Genomic DNA, 14,487 nt, shown 5'->3' on the forward strand with positions numbered 1-14,487 from the left:
CCTGCGCCGGAGTCTCACTGTTGATGGACCTGGCCTGAGTGCAATGGCAACCATGTACTGTGGAAATAAGGTTTAGTAAACATTGTTAAAATGACATGATGACTAGGTTCCAGTTTAAGTTAACACTTTCCAATCCTTCCTAGTGAGGAATTTCTATCCCCTTAGATACCATCTGGTCCAAACTGATACAAGTGACCACTTCCAGGCATGACAGGGATAACATGACTATGATGGTGACGAAGAGCCCTCACCAGATTAAGCCGCAGCTTTAGCGCCTCATGCATCATCTGCTTGGCCTTGCAGTCGTCCTGGTACTGGTCCTCCCGCCAGTTCGTTACAATCTGGAAGATGGAAACGCAGCCAATAGCCGCAGTCAGCATGAGACGGCACATTTAGCCAACATTAAGCACACTGAGGAGGGAATCCTAACATGAGATACATTGATACATTGAGTACATTTTTACACAAAAGTGTGTTCATTGATTTCAGCGGAATCTTCAGTTATGCACACAGATCTAGAGGTGAGGTGGGAGAAGACGGGGGGGAGTTGTCTCACGACTCCAGCTGAATTCTTCCGCTGCTCTATGTTAGCTACATACTTCTGTCATTTTGACATCACTTCAACAATGTCAGTCTGACTATTGTACAAAACAAAGTCATCAGTGATTGGATTATCTCTAAGTAATCAGAGTACTAAAACCAATGGGATTTTCAAACCGCTGCTTTACCCACATGTGTTCTGGCTCTGGCCCAACATCAATTTCTGGGACCAATCGGAAAAATTTGAATGTGTTTGCGTTCTAGAAATCGTCAGGGAGGTAACTCCGATCCAGACTCATTGAGGAAAGGAAACAAACTTCTGTGGGTGTGGCGTAGGATTTGGAGTTTGGGTAGACAGGAAAATGGAGGAGAGGCTATGTTGAGTGTTACCTGCTGCACCTGGCTGTAGAGGGAAGTGAGGAGGCCCTCCCTCTGCTCATCCTGGCCTTTTAGACAGGTCAGCACCAGAGACAGGAAGGGCTGCTGGCTCAGCAGAGACATGCTGGAAACAGACAAAAGTGTAAGGGCAATACATCCACCATCAATTTGGGAATATTGAAGCTGGGGCAAAAATTTTATCATAATTGCATCATAATAACTCCTGCATCCAATTTGTTTTTAGTATCTAACGCAGATTACCACGCTTTCTGGATGAAAGTACAACCATGTTGACAAAATGAACATTATCGACATGACCCAAAATAGTCAGGGTGAGTCGTCTGACCTTTTCTGTTTCTGCCGGTCTCTCTCCTTGCGTGAGGAGGACCCCAGATGCTGGCCCTTCTCTAGCTCCTCCCCTGCCGCCTTCAGGACGTGGCCCTGGACCGAGGTGGGCAGCTTGGCTATCAGTGGCGCCACCAGCCACACACCAGACCGCTCAGACGAACTGGGGGGAACACAAAGAAAAAGAATAAGCTGTTACGCTGAGGTTAGATTTCACCAACAATGAGAAAGCATGTTTGATGATTCTTTAGCTTAGGGGTAGGAAACTAGATTCAGCCACGGGATGATTTGTGTCACAGCGGATGGTCGGTGGGACAGAACATACAGTGGGGCAAAAAAGTATTTAGTCAGCCACCAATTGTGCAAGTTCTCCCACTTAAAAATATGAGAGGCCTGTAATTTTCATCATAGGTACACTTCAACTATGACAGACAAAATGAGAGAAAAAAAATCCAGAAAATCACATTGTAGGATTTTTAATGAATTTATTTGCCAATTATGGTGGAAAATAAGTATTTGGTCACCTACAAACAAGCAAGATTTCTGGCTCTCACAGACCTGTACCTTCTTCTTTAAGAGGCTCATCTGTCCTCCACTCATTACCTGTATTAATGGCACCTGTTTGAACTTGTTATCAGTATAAAAGACACCTGTCCACAACCTCAAACAGTCACACTACAAACTCCACTATGGCCAAGACCAAAGAGCTGTCAAAGGACACCAGAAACAAAATTGTAGACCTGCTCCAGGCTGGGAAGACTGAATCTGCAATAGGTAAGCAGCTTGGTTTGAAGAAATCAACTGAGGGAGCATTTATTAGGAAATGGAAGACATACAAGACCACTGATAATCGCTCTCGATCTGGGGCTCCACGCAAGATCTCACCCCGTGGAATCAAAATGATCACAAGAACAGTGAGCAAAAATCCCAGAACCACATGGGGGGACCTAGTGAATGACCTGCAGAGAGCTGGGACCAAAGTAACAAAGCCTACCATCAGTAACACACTACGCCGCCAGGGACTCAAATCCTGCAGTGCCAGACGTGTCCCCCTGCTTAAGCCAGTACATGTCCAGGCCCGTCTGAAGTTTGCTAGAGAGCATTTGGATGATCCAGAAGAAGATTGGGAGAATGTCATATGGTCAGATGAAACCAAAATATAACTTTTTGGTAAAAACTAAACTCGTCGTGTTTGGAGGACAAAGAATGCTGAGTTGCATCCAAAGAACACCATACCTACTGTGAAGCATGGGGGTGGAAACATCATGCTTTGGGGCTGTTTTTCTGCAAAGGGACCAGGACGACTGATCCGTGTAAAGGAAAGAATGAATGGGGCCATGTATCGTGAAATTTTCAGTGAAATCCTCCTTCCATCAGCAAGGGCATTGAAGATGAAACGTGGCTGGGTCTTTCAGCATGACAATGATGCCTCTACTTTGTGTGTAAAGTAGAGGCAAAGAAACCCATGCGCAGAACGTGATTCAGATCTTCAGCTCTGGTGAAAAGGGATTCATGGGGGCGGGAGGGGGAGGTTACCTACAGTTCCGCAGTCTCTGCCTATTTTTTAAAATGGGAGGGAGAATTTATAAAGGTCACACATACACACCTCAACACTGGTTTCTTGCTTGGGTTGTTGCTGTTGGAGGCAGAACCTCCGGCACCGGCTGACCCGTTCCCTGAGAGGTTGGTGGAGTTCATCTCCGCTGACTTCTGGAACACCTCGATAGTGGCCTTGGCGATGTTCTCCAATAAGGAGTACAGCTCCTGCAGGGAGACGAGGAAGACAAGTTCGTCCACTTAACCTCAATCACAGGGAATTGATCCCTGAACAAGATGGCTGCCATTATCACCACATTCTACAGTTATGAAGGGTTATGACATACTCCACTATAACAATGTACTTCATTGAATCAAAGGTACACTTGAACTTTACAGATGGATTGTATTCTAAATCAATATTTTATTGAGAGAAAAAACAAAAATGCTTAATTGTGCCTAGATGGCAGTGTTGTGAGTGTTTTCAGGGCCTTACAGGACACGAGTCTGGTAACTTACGTTGTTAGTACTCTGCTTGATCATAAGCTGCAGCTCCAGGGATGACTGTCTCATGGTCCACTGGTCCATGTTCTAGAGGCAGGAGGATAGGACACCACTTTTAGACATGTATATAACACAATCATCTCTAAGCAGTTAAATCAGTCAGAGACCTTTAGCTCCACTCTCCCTGTAGTGCTGCTTTAGTCAGCAGATGGCAGTAATGCCATTCACAAAACTCAGAACACTCATGTACCCTAATGTGGTCTACTGAGCTAAGGCAGGGGTTCAGAGACAGTTCACCAACTGATTCATTCTAGCACCCACAACCCCCCCCCATTTCTAATGAATGTGCCGTGTGAGTCTTTCTGCTGCGCTCTCAGCCATCCCCAAGGATCATCTAGGGCTGACACTGATTCACTTACAACTTGCCTTGATGGCTTCAAAAAACCATTTCAAAGCAATTTCCGGAAAAAGCTTTTAGGTCATACATCTGCTGCCCTTGATGGAAAAGTGAAAAGTCTACTCTGCCCAGGACAAGTGCTGTCTGTTGCCAGGGCAACATTCAGCGCAGACAGAAATGTAATGTTTCCTTATTCTACATTACAGAAAGGCATGTTTGTTCCACATAAAGTTTTTATCTGAACGTTCCACAACATTGTGACCTGCTGAACGCAGCCCTGTGGTCAGTGCATAGGGCTTGTGTGGGCTGACCTGGAGGATGTGTTTGATGCGCTGCCTCTGGGGGTTGTCCCCCTCCTCACTGTCCAGCTGGCGGTGGGGGTAGCAGATGAGCTGCAGCAACCGCTGGGCCTGGATGTTAACCAGCACCGGGTCCTGCAGGGCACTGCTGTCCTCCGACAGGGACCTGAGACAGCGCTCGCCCACCCACTCCTGACAGAGGATAGCAGGAGAGATGAGTGAAGAGAGAGAGATCACCAATGGGTATATCCTGAACAGGGTTTGGGTTAATTCAGTTTTCAATTCAGTCAATGCAGAAAGAGAATCTAAATTAAAATCATGATTAGAAAATTCCTTATTGTATCATATGAAGAAAAATATATATTCACTACATCAATTTTAAAAAACTTTCTGAGTTTGTTTTTCCACTGTACACAATCTGTCTACAACAGCTAGGCACACACTCCTTTAACTTATGGTAAGAGCAAATTGAAATTTACAATGACTGCACCTGTCGACATTCAGCAACTACCACTAGACAATGTGCTTCTCTGTGGAAAACAGAAGTCTGGTCATGACTCAAGTTTGTAATTGTTGGTGTTGTGGAGGAAAATAACAGACTAACGGGTGGGGGGGTCAACCTTGCCTCATGAGAGCACAAGGGACCCGTTTTCAAAAGTGATCTATCGGATAGGATTAAATGCATAGAAATAGAGTGCCATTACCAGAGAAGGGGTCAATTCCATTTCAATTCAGGAAGTGAACAGAGCTTTCAATTTGAAAAATGTGAATTTCAGTTTACTCCTGGGTTGACTGAAATGAAACTGTAATGAAATGGACTCCACACATGGACTTTACTACATTCGGAAATATGCAGCTTCTGGTGTGAGGGAAAAATGTAACCCTGGTGTGAACGATAACCTTCTTTCTCATGTTCTCACCTGTTGGCAGATGCTCTTCAGCACATACTTGGCGTACACGTCCAGGCTGGCCGTTTCTATGGAGACGGTGCGGCCGCCCGACTTCTTGGAACCCATGTCGTCGTCGGCGATGTCATCGAGGGCGGCGGGGTGAGAGAATCCCGATCCCTTCAGTTCTGCATCGCCTAGAGAGAGATGGAGATAAGTTATATATTTTGTAACATTTTAAGGGTTATGTGGTCTTACTGGTGACCAGTTGTAATAGATATACATTTAATAACTATAATTACATCAATCTAATCACATTCAATTGTCAAAGTGGACTTATATGCAACTTTAAGGACAAAATAATAGCATAATACTGAGAGTTGTACCCAGCATAAAGACGGCCTTTAGGACAGCAAAAACAGCTCCAACCACTATGCTGTTCTGTGAGGCAGCCAGAAGGTGACGGTCACACGACGACCGGATCCCAACAGAAGATTTATCTGCAAAATATAAAATTGTATCTTTAAAACAATCATTAAATCAAATAATTTATTAATTAATTAACATTTGCGCCGATGTGGGTTCAAATGGGTGTGGGGAGCCGGGGATTGCTGTGTGTGTACCTGACTTGGCTCCATCCTGGGGGCAGGGGTTGCGCTGGGGGGTCTTGAAGAGGTGCAGCAGGATCCTGCAGGTCAGACGGGCTCCGGGCTCAGAGTCCTGCTCACTGCAGGCTAGGGGGAGAGACAAACAGAGAGCAGTAGAAAGGTAGATTAGAGGGGCACACAAACACCCTCAACAAGGAATCTGAAGGGGATTAAAACTGCTTTAGCAAAGTCACATTTTTCAAATTTAAACAAAATTCTAATACATAATGAATGTGCCAGTATGACCAAAAAAATATAGACTTTACACTAACAGCCTTGAGCTTCAAGTTGTCAAGATGACATGGCAAATGAATAACACAGCCAACTACAGAGAACAGAAGCGCTTGAAGAACTTGGAAAGGTGTCCTATATTTCAAGGAGTACCAAATACTAAGTGCCATTTTCAGAGCCTGGCTGCGAAGGAGTGTCGCCAAACAAGAATTCGAACTGCTGGCTGAGGAGGAGAAGGGAAGGGTGGAGGGGGTTGTCTGGCCGTACGTGTGGTAACTAACGCCCACAGGGGACTTTGAAAACAGGCTGAATGGGGCCTTGTCCCCTGAGCAAAGGGCAGCCTTGACTGGCCACAACGCATGTGCGTGCGTGTGCACACAAACTGCAGAGTGGGCTCAAACACACTGTGGCATTTACCTTCCTCTCAGACAGACAGAAGTAAGCAATGCATTATGGGGCAGGGAGTTCCTTCAGAACCTGGAGTCATTCAAGCAGGGCAGGCCTCGGTGTACCATTCAATCATTTCTAACAGGACCTGTTGGCTGGGTAGCTAGGCTACATTAAATATAGATCCTGTAGAGAAGTCTGGGTGGTATTCATTGGGGCATGAGCTTGAGCTTGAAAACGTTTTCCAACAAAAAGTGAAAATGTACATTTTAGGTCTGGGCGATATGACAATATATATCGTGTGACGATAGACCTTTTTCTATCGTTTCATATTGTGCTCTATAGTTTATTTCGTTGTGTCGCAAATCACACATATTAATGCCAAAATAACATGCAAAACATGCATAATAAGCAAGCCCCCCCCAAAAAATATATATTTTAGGCCTACATTTATTTTATTTGCAACTGTAGTTGAAGTGTTTTCTATTTATACATTCATATTTTTACATGCTTAATTTAAAATTTGCACAGGTTCTAAATAAATAAAAAAATCTAATATGAGTAAGTACCTCTATTTGTTTGAGTATAATTCAAAATGTATTAAGAAATAGGCCTTTACATGGTCATTTCATATAAACGTTTAATTTAATTTACAGAAAATGTGCTATATTGTGATATGTATCGTTATCAGGATGAGATTTTGGCCATATCACCCAGCCCTAGTACATTTCTTATTGGACAAGTCCAGGTAGTCCCTCAATGTTTCAGTTCGTTTTCTTCCATTTGATGCCTAAGAACAGGACCCTGGCTACGGGTCTGGGGCTGACAGAGGAGCTCTTACCAGCGTTGAGGAGGGAGGGGATGGCTACGCAGCGGACCAGGTCCTCCAGAAGAAGACACTGGCGGGCAATGAGGATGGCTACGAAGGTGGCCAGAGAGTCATGGAAGGAGAGATCACTGACCTGAGACGGAAGAGAGAAGGAAACAGAGAGGAAATGTTTTTGATGTGAACTGCTAATTATTGGAATGTAACTGTCAGTGTTCCCCTCTAACCTGTGCCTCTCAGAGCCTGAGTGAGCAATGCACATTAATTGGTGCAGAGAGAGAGGCGCAAGGCGTGCAAGGTGTGTGTATGCTGCGAGTGTGAACACTCACGTCCACGTTGCACAGGAGGTCGTTGAAGCCACAGTTGCCGTTGTTGGAGGAGCAGCAGAGGGCTTTGAGGACGCCCAGCCACTCAGCACTCAGAGAGCGACAGTAGGCAGTCAGCTCCGCACATAGGATCCCAATGTCATTCACCCTGCAGAGATAGACATTAGACTCGTAACACCTTACTATTGAATTCAGGTATGATACCTGGTGAGTTGACAAGTCAAGTCAAGAATCCTGTATTGTTTCAATGCATCTGGATGTTTCAATAATTGATTGTTGATAATGGTTTTATAGAAAAACAATGCTTGCCTCTCGGGGTCCCTGTGGTCCACGCACACGTCCATGAGCACGTTGCAGACGAAGCTGTAGCGGTTGGCGGGGCTGTCATTGAGGATCTTACCCACCATGCTGTGGTTGAAATTGTGGGCCGACGGATTGGCGATGGCCTCCATCATGAACACAGGGTCCCACAGCATGTTGGAGTCAGACGGATCGATGTTACAGTATATGGAGTTCTTCACCTTGGAGCAGAACTCACTGGACAAAAGAGGGAGAGAAAGGCCACCGTTTGGTTCTCCTATCATTATATGGCTACCATGTGGGGAAAAATATTTTAGTTTCAAAACAATACTAGCATGTAACATGACTTGGCCCCCTAAAACATCACAGGGAAACTACAGTATACAATAAAACTGCATTAAACAGTTGCTAGTCCATGTTTATGTTTTACCTGAAGATCTCTCCAAACTTGCTCTTTAGGTGACAGCAGGAGGTATAGAGGTCGTACAGGTAGGCCAGGATGCAGCGCTCGGCTGAGGAGCAGTCGGCTGGGTTCACCCCCGACTTCACCACGATGCGTAACCTGGTCAATGAATAGTATTCAAACACAATGCAAAACAACAAAGGACAGAAATCTTTCTGTACTAAATGAGTTATAGAAAACAGGTTGAATCGAGTGCAGGATACAAGGGCACCAATGGAAGTCCCAAAAGTACACACTTCAAAGTATTTGAGGGGCATATTTGATTTAGCTACAATTTTTTATGACCCAGGTCTGTAAAAAAACCAGAGGCAGGTTTATTGGCAGTGAATAGATTAGGTACCCGACTGTTTCTGCATCCAATAACGCAATGTTATTGAATAGCACCCCCAGGCTATAGAGGTGAATGGTTAAGGCTGGGATAACATTAGCACCCAGGCTATAGAGGTGAATGGTTAAGGCTTGGATAACATTAGCACCCAGGCTATAGAGGTGAATGGTTAAGGCTTGGATAACATTAGCACCCAGGCTAGAGAGGTGAACGGTTAAGGCTTGGATAACATTAGCACCCAGGCTAGAGAGGTGAACGGTTAAGGCTTGGATAACATTAGCACCCAGGCTAGAGAGGTGAACGGTTAAGGCTTGGATAACATTAGCACCCAGGCTATAGAGGTGAACGGTTAAGGCTTGGATAACATTAGCACCCAGGCTATAGAGGTGAACGGTTAAGGCTTGGATAACATTAGCACCCAGGCTAGAGAGGTGAATGGTTAAGGCTTGGATAACATTATCATTCAGGCTAGAGAGGTGAATGGTTAAGGCTTGGATAACATTAGCACCCAGGCTAGAGAGGTGAATGGTTAAGGCTTGGATAACATTAGCACCCAGGCTATAGAGGTGAATGGTTAAGGCGTGGATAACATTAGCACCCAGGCTATAGAGGTGAATGGTTAAAGCTTGGATAACATTAGCATCCAGGCTATAAAGGTGAATGGTTAAGGCTTGGATAACATTAGCACCCAGGCTATAGAGGTGAATGGTTAAGGCTTGGATAACATTAGCACCCAGGCTATAGAGGTGAATGGTTAAGGCTTGGATAACATTAGCATCCAGGCTATAGAGGTGAATGGTTAAGGCTTGGATAACATTAGCACTTAGGCTATAGAGGTGAATGGTTAAGGCTTGGATAACATTAGCATCCAGGCTATAGAGGTGAATGGTTAAGGCTTGGATAACATTAGCACCCAGGCTAGAGAGGTGAACGGTTAAAGCTTGGATAACATTAGCACCCAGGCTATAGAGGTGAACGGTTAAGGCTTGGATAACATTAGCACCCAGGCTATAGAGGTGAACGGTTAAGGCTTGGATAACATTAGCACCCAGGCTAGAGAGGTGAATGGTTAAGACTTGGATAACATTATCATCCAGGCTAGAGAGGTGAATGGTTAAGGCTTGGATAACATTATCATCCAGGCTAGAGAGGTGAATGGTTAAGGCTTGGATAACATTAGCACCCAGGCTAGAGAGGTGAATGGTTAAGGCTTGGATAACATTAGCACCCAGGCTATAGAGGTGAATGGTTAAAGCTTGGATAACATTAGCATCCAGGCTATAAAGGTGAATGGTTAAGGCTTGGATAACATTAGCACTCAGGCTATAGAGGTGAATGGTTAAGGCTTGGATAACATTAGCACCCAGGCTATAGAGGTGAATGGTTAAGGCTTGGATAACATTAGCACCCAGACTATAGAGGTGAATGGTTAAGGCTTGGATAACATTAGCACCCAGGCTATAGAGGTGAATGGTTAAGGCTTGGATAACATTAGCATCCAGGCTATAGAGGTGAATGGTTAAGGCTTGGATAACATTAGCACCCAGGCTATAGAGGTGAATGGTTAAGGCTTGGATAACATTAGCACCCAGACTATAGAGGTGAATGGTTAAGGCTTGGATAACATTAGCACCCAGGCTATAGAGGTGAACGATTAAGGCTTGGATAACATTAGCATCCAGGCTATAGAGGTGAATGGTTAAGGGCGCGGCCAAATTGGACCGTAGATTTTATCCATATCCGTGATTTCCAATGCTTTCTCAATGAGAGTCGCACGTTGTCGGTCAACGAACAAAAAGTTCAGATAAGTTGAACTTTTGACAGGCCGACGGTTACATTAGCCAATTAGAAAAGAGGAGCATGCACACAGACCAAAATTCACCCTTTCTAATTTGGTGTCCGTTCTCCACGGAGCAGTCTGGCTAAAGCCTAATGGTTAAGCCTGTAAGACTTACCCGTCAAAGACCTGTGCCGTCTGCTCTGGGTTGAGGATGAGGCAGGAGTGGTACCTCCTCAGCACGGCCACGATGCACAGACACAGACCTGTGGTATAGCTACCCACCAGGCTGGATGACTTGAGCAGCAGCTCTGCCTCCACCAGGCTCAGCTCATTCAGCAGCTAGATACACACAAATGCACAGGGAAGAGAGAGAAGGTTAGTTATAGAAAGATGATTCATACAAATGATACTAAAGCATAAAGGGGAGAACAGCAGTAAACAACCACTAACAGAAACCGGTGAGAGAGAAGCAGACTCAAGGCATAAGAGTAGACATTAAAGGAAATATTACTTTATAACTATGAGAAGTGGAATTAAATGCTGTGATTATATGCCTTGACATTAGAGACAAAGCTATACCTGAATGGCAAAGTCGATGAGGCCACTAATGTTAAGGGAGTACTCCATGAGGTCAAAGATGAACTGGATGTGCTGGACCAGGGGCAGGTGATAGGACATCCCTAAGGCAAAGCTGGTGATCTGTTCCAGAACATTCCTGGACACCTAGTCAGAGAGAAGGCCAACAGGATTATTACCTCTATACAGTAGTGATGTGCAGTTCGCTAACAATGAGTTATTTTGGAACTCTTTTTACTGACTTGAGTCATTTTTTCCCCCTGAGTAACTAATTTGTTTGACCTGCTGGTCGCAATGAGTCCTACAGCAGGATTAATACATGTTCCCCCGGCTCAGCGGCTCCAGAGACGTGCTCCGACCACCAACTGTCGGTCATATGCGTGCAGGACAATAGGTCATGAGCATTGAGAAGAAAAAAACATGTTTAGACAGTAGCGGTGGCTGGGTAAAATCACTGGGAAGGACAAGGCCAAATGATCGCAGGCATCCCTTGTCTTCAATGCTACGGGCGGTAACAATGTCAACTCATTTGGACCAGATAGCATCAGATAGATGGCCAACACGTAGAGAGACAGAGGGGTGCTGTTTCGCTCGCTCAGATGCTTCCTCCTGTGAGATACATTCAGCCTCTTGCGAATTGAAGGAAAATTATGAAACAGATAGACAAAATATACATTTTTTTTTAAATTGGTACATTTTTTGTGGGAAGCCTGGCTTCCCTGCACATACATGAATACACACCACTGTGTTTAGAACTGATAATTGATCGTATTGGCGCAAGAATGACTGCAATTAATTGATTATTGAACGTTATGATGGACACAGCTTTGAAGAACCAAAAGCCTCAGCCTCTGCTCAACAAACTGGAATCGTTTGGGGGGCTTCAATCAGCGAACGACTGTGTTTATTACCTTACCCTGGCCAAACGCTACACCACGCATATTTGTTTTTTCTCAGCAATGTGATGTACAGTATGGAGCGAACAACAGAGCAGCGGAAGAATTTAATGTGACTTGTCAGGATACTTATTACCCTGACAATAGTCAATGCATTCCGCCAAGAGTATTTCACAATCTAGACCTTGTTTCAAAGCTATCAATAAATAATTGTATTTGTATGCCTGGCAATCAACCAAATACATAGTTTAAAGCACATGTTTACAAGTCTGTCACAAATGACAGCTCCAATAAGCCCCCTATGGTGAATGCCATGCTCGTAGAATCATGATCAGGCTTGGAAATGTACTTTTTGGGCAAGTAGATTTAAAAAATCTACCAGCCACTCAGATTTTTTTACCAGCCCAAATATTTTTCCTTCATAATTATACCAAAAACAACAGATGAGCATGCTTTCTAATGAGAAGTAAATGGGGTATATAGCTTCATTTCACTTTTGTGACCTGCATCTTTTAACCAATATGTTAAAACAGATAAACAGTTTTACAACCGAACATCAAGAATCAACAAAGTGCCACAAAAAAACTGAGTGATGCAGCTTATTTATTATTATTAGTTCGGGGATCTACGCTGATATTTTTTGGGGGAGTCATCCATGCTCAATCAAGCACAATTATAAGGTGAGACAAAAAAAATTATGTCAGATGGCCCTTTAACAAGGGACAGGCCATTACCATAGTAATTTGGGCACTTGCTTGTCGGTGATAAAAAGAATAGAAAATCTCAGACTGCAGCAGACAGTTAAAGTAAACTCAAACTAACATTGAAAAACCTAGCGTGTGAACAGAACGATGTAACTAGTCAAGAAACACAAGGACAAAGTCACACTTTAGTAGCCTTTCTTGACAATTGGACCAACATTTACATGTGGGCTTTGGATTTTTCAAAACCGTTTCCAAATGCTCTGTGTGACCACCCGCCAACTTGGCTGGTAAAATATCAATTCTACCAATGACAAAATCTACCCGCATTTGGCAGATGTTAATTTCCAACCCTGATCATAACTATTTAGAGTTTTCAGCTCCATCGTTCGCGGTAGGGGGTCCTGTGTGCTTCGCATTACTGACTCAAATGAATGAAATTAGTCAAAAGATTGGTTATTTTGACTGAACGAGTCAAAAAGACTTGTCAGTAAAGAGCAGAACTTCATCACTACTACACAGGCCTACAGTAAAAACATAACGGAATATCCATAACATTGTATACTCTAGTAAAGTAATTGAAAAATCAGTTTGCTGTTAAAGACATTGTTTTATGAGAATCATTTAACTGTACCTCCAGAAGAATTGAATGGCAGACATATCATAAGTATCGATTTTATACCGAATAACTTGAAGATTCCAATAGCAGGTTTTGGAGCACACTTAAAACGATGAGACTGGACAGCTATTGGGGGGGGGGGGGGGGGGGGGGGGGGGGGTCTCACCTGAGAGGTGACCTGGTGCTGATCAAAATGGGAGAGGTGCTGGAATTTGGAGAAGATGTCCTCTGCTGTGGGGAAGGCTTCAGGCTTAGTCCTCTTCCTCTTCTGTCCTTCCTCTCCTCCTGACAGAGAAGAGACAAATCAAAGTCCTATTAAAAATTATATACAACACATCATGTAAAGGGTTGGTCCCATGTTTCACGAGCTGAAATAGATTCAAAACTTGTTTCATATGCACAGAAAGCTCATTGCTCCTGAATTTTGCGCACAAATGTGTTTACATTCTTGTTGGTGAGCATTTGTCCTTCGTGCTGGGGACAATAAAAGGCCACTCAAATATATTCAGATTCCCTCCCTTTTTTCACAATGTTAACGCTACAGCCTTATTATAAAATGTATTAAATAGGTTTCCTCATCATTCTACACACAATACCACATAATGACAATGAGAAAACTGTTTTTTAGAAATGTATTAAAAATTAAAAACAGATACATTATATACACTGCTCAAAAAAATACACTGCTCAAAAAAATAAAGGGAACACTTAAACAACACAATGTAACTCCAAGTCAATCACACTTCTGTGAAATCAAACTGTCCACTTAGGGAGCAATACTGATTGACAATAAATTTCACATGCTGTTGTGCAAATGGAATAGACAACAGGTGGAACTTATAGGCAATTAGCAAGACACCCCAATAAAGGAGTGGTTCTGCAGGTGGTGACCACAGACCACTTCTCAGTTCCTATGCTTCCTGGCTAATGTTTTGGTCACTTTTGAATGCTGGCGGTGCGTTCACTCTAGTGGTAGCATGAGAAGGAGTCTACAACCCACACAAGTGGCTCAGGTAGTGCAGCTCATCCAGGATGGCACATCAATGCGAGCTGTGGCAAGAAGGTTTGCTGTCTCTGTCAGCGTAGTGTCCAGAGCATGGAGGCGTTACCAGGAGACAGGCCAGTACATCAGGAGACGTGGAAGAGGCCGTAGGAGGGCAACAACCCAGCAGCAGGACCGCTACCTCCGCCTTTGTGCAAGGAGGAGCAGGAGGAGCACTGCCAGAGCCCTGCAAAATGACCTCCAGCAGGCCACAAATGTGCATGTGTCTGCTCAAATGGTCAGAAACAGACTCCATGAGGGTGGTATGAGGGCCTGACGTCCACAGGTGGGGGTTGAGCTTACAGCCCAACACCGTGCAGGACGTTTGGCATTTGCCAGAGAACACCAAGATTGGCAAATTCGCCTCTGGCGCCCTGTGCTCTTCACAGATGAAAGCAGGTTCACACTGAGCACGTGACAGACGTGACAGAGTCTGGAGACGCCGTGGAGAATGTTCTGCTGCCTGCAACATCCTCCAG

At 44.2% G+C, this 14,487-nt stretch overlaps 1 protein-coding gene across 1 annotated transcript in view; it reads right to left on the minus strand.

Moving 5' to 3' along the window:
- med12 (mediator complex subunit 12) overlaps nucleotides 1-14,487 on the minus strand; it is a 46,060-nt gene that overhangs the window by 10,514 nt on the left and 21,059 nt on the right. Inside the window, exons 17-32 of the mRNA XM_036943148.2 lie at nucleotides 13,133-13,251; nucleotides 10,754-10,897; nucleotides 10,350-10,513; nucleotides 8,034-8,165; nucleotides 7,613-7,840; nucleotides 7,307-7,451; nucleotides 6,993-7,113; nucleotides 5,510-5,620; nucleotides 5,273-5,386; nucleotides 4,920-5,083; nucleotides 4,012-4,191; nucleotides 3,319-3,390; nucleotides 2,870-3,027; nucleotides 1,265-1,426; nucleotides 931-1,042; nucleotides 252-341 (exon numbers count right to left, since the gene is read on the minus strand). Coding sequence (XP_036799043.1) covers nucleotides 252-341; nucleotides 931-1,042; nucleotides 1,265-1,426; nucleotides 2,870-3,027; nucleotides 3,319-3,390; nucleotides 4,012-4,191; nucleotides 4,920-5,083; nucleotides 5,273-5,386; nucleotides 5,510-5,620; nucleotides 6,993-7,113; nucleotides 7,307-7,451; nucleotides 7,613-7,840; nucleotides 8,034-8,165; nucleotides 10,350-10,513; nucleotides 10,754-10,897; nucleotides 13,133-13,251 — 2,216 coding nt within the window. The remainder of the gene's footprint in view (nucleotides 1-251; nucleotides 342-930; nucleotides 1,043-1,264; nucleotides 1,427-2,869; nucleotides 3,028-3,318; nucleotides 3,391-4,011; nucleotides 4,192-4,919; nucleotides 5,084-5,272; nucleotides 5,387-5,509; nucleotides 5,621-6,992; nucleotides 7,114-7,306; nucleotides 7,452-7,612; nucleotides 7,841-8,033; nucleotides 8,166-10,349; nucleotides 10,514-10,753; nucleotides 10,898-13,132; nucleotides 13,252-14,487) is intronic.

Source organism: Oncorhynchus mykiss, chromosome 14 (assembly GCF_057628025.1).
Source record: "Oncorhynchus mykiss isolate SJ-2025 chromosome 14, ASM5762802v1, whole genome shotgun sequence".
NCBI classification, from domain to species: Eukaryota; Metazoa; Chordata; class Actinopteri; order Salmoniformes; family Salmonidae; genus Oncorhynchus; species Oncorhynchus mykiss.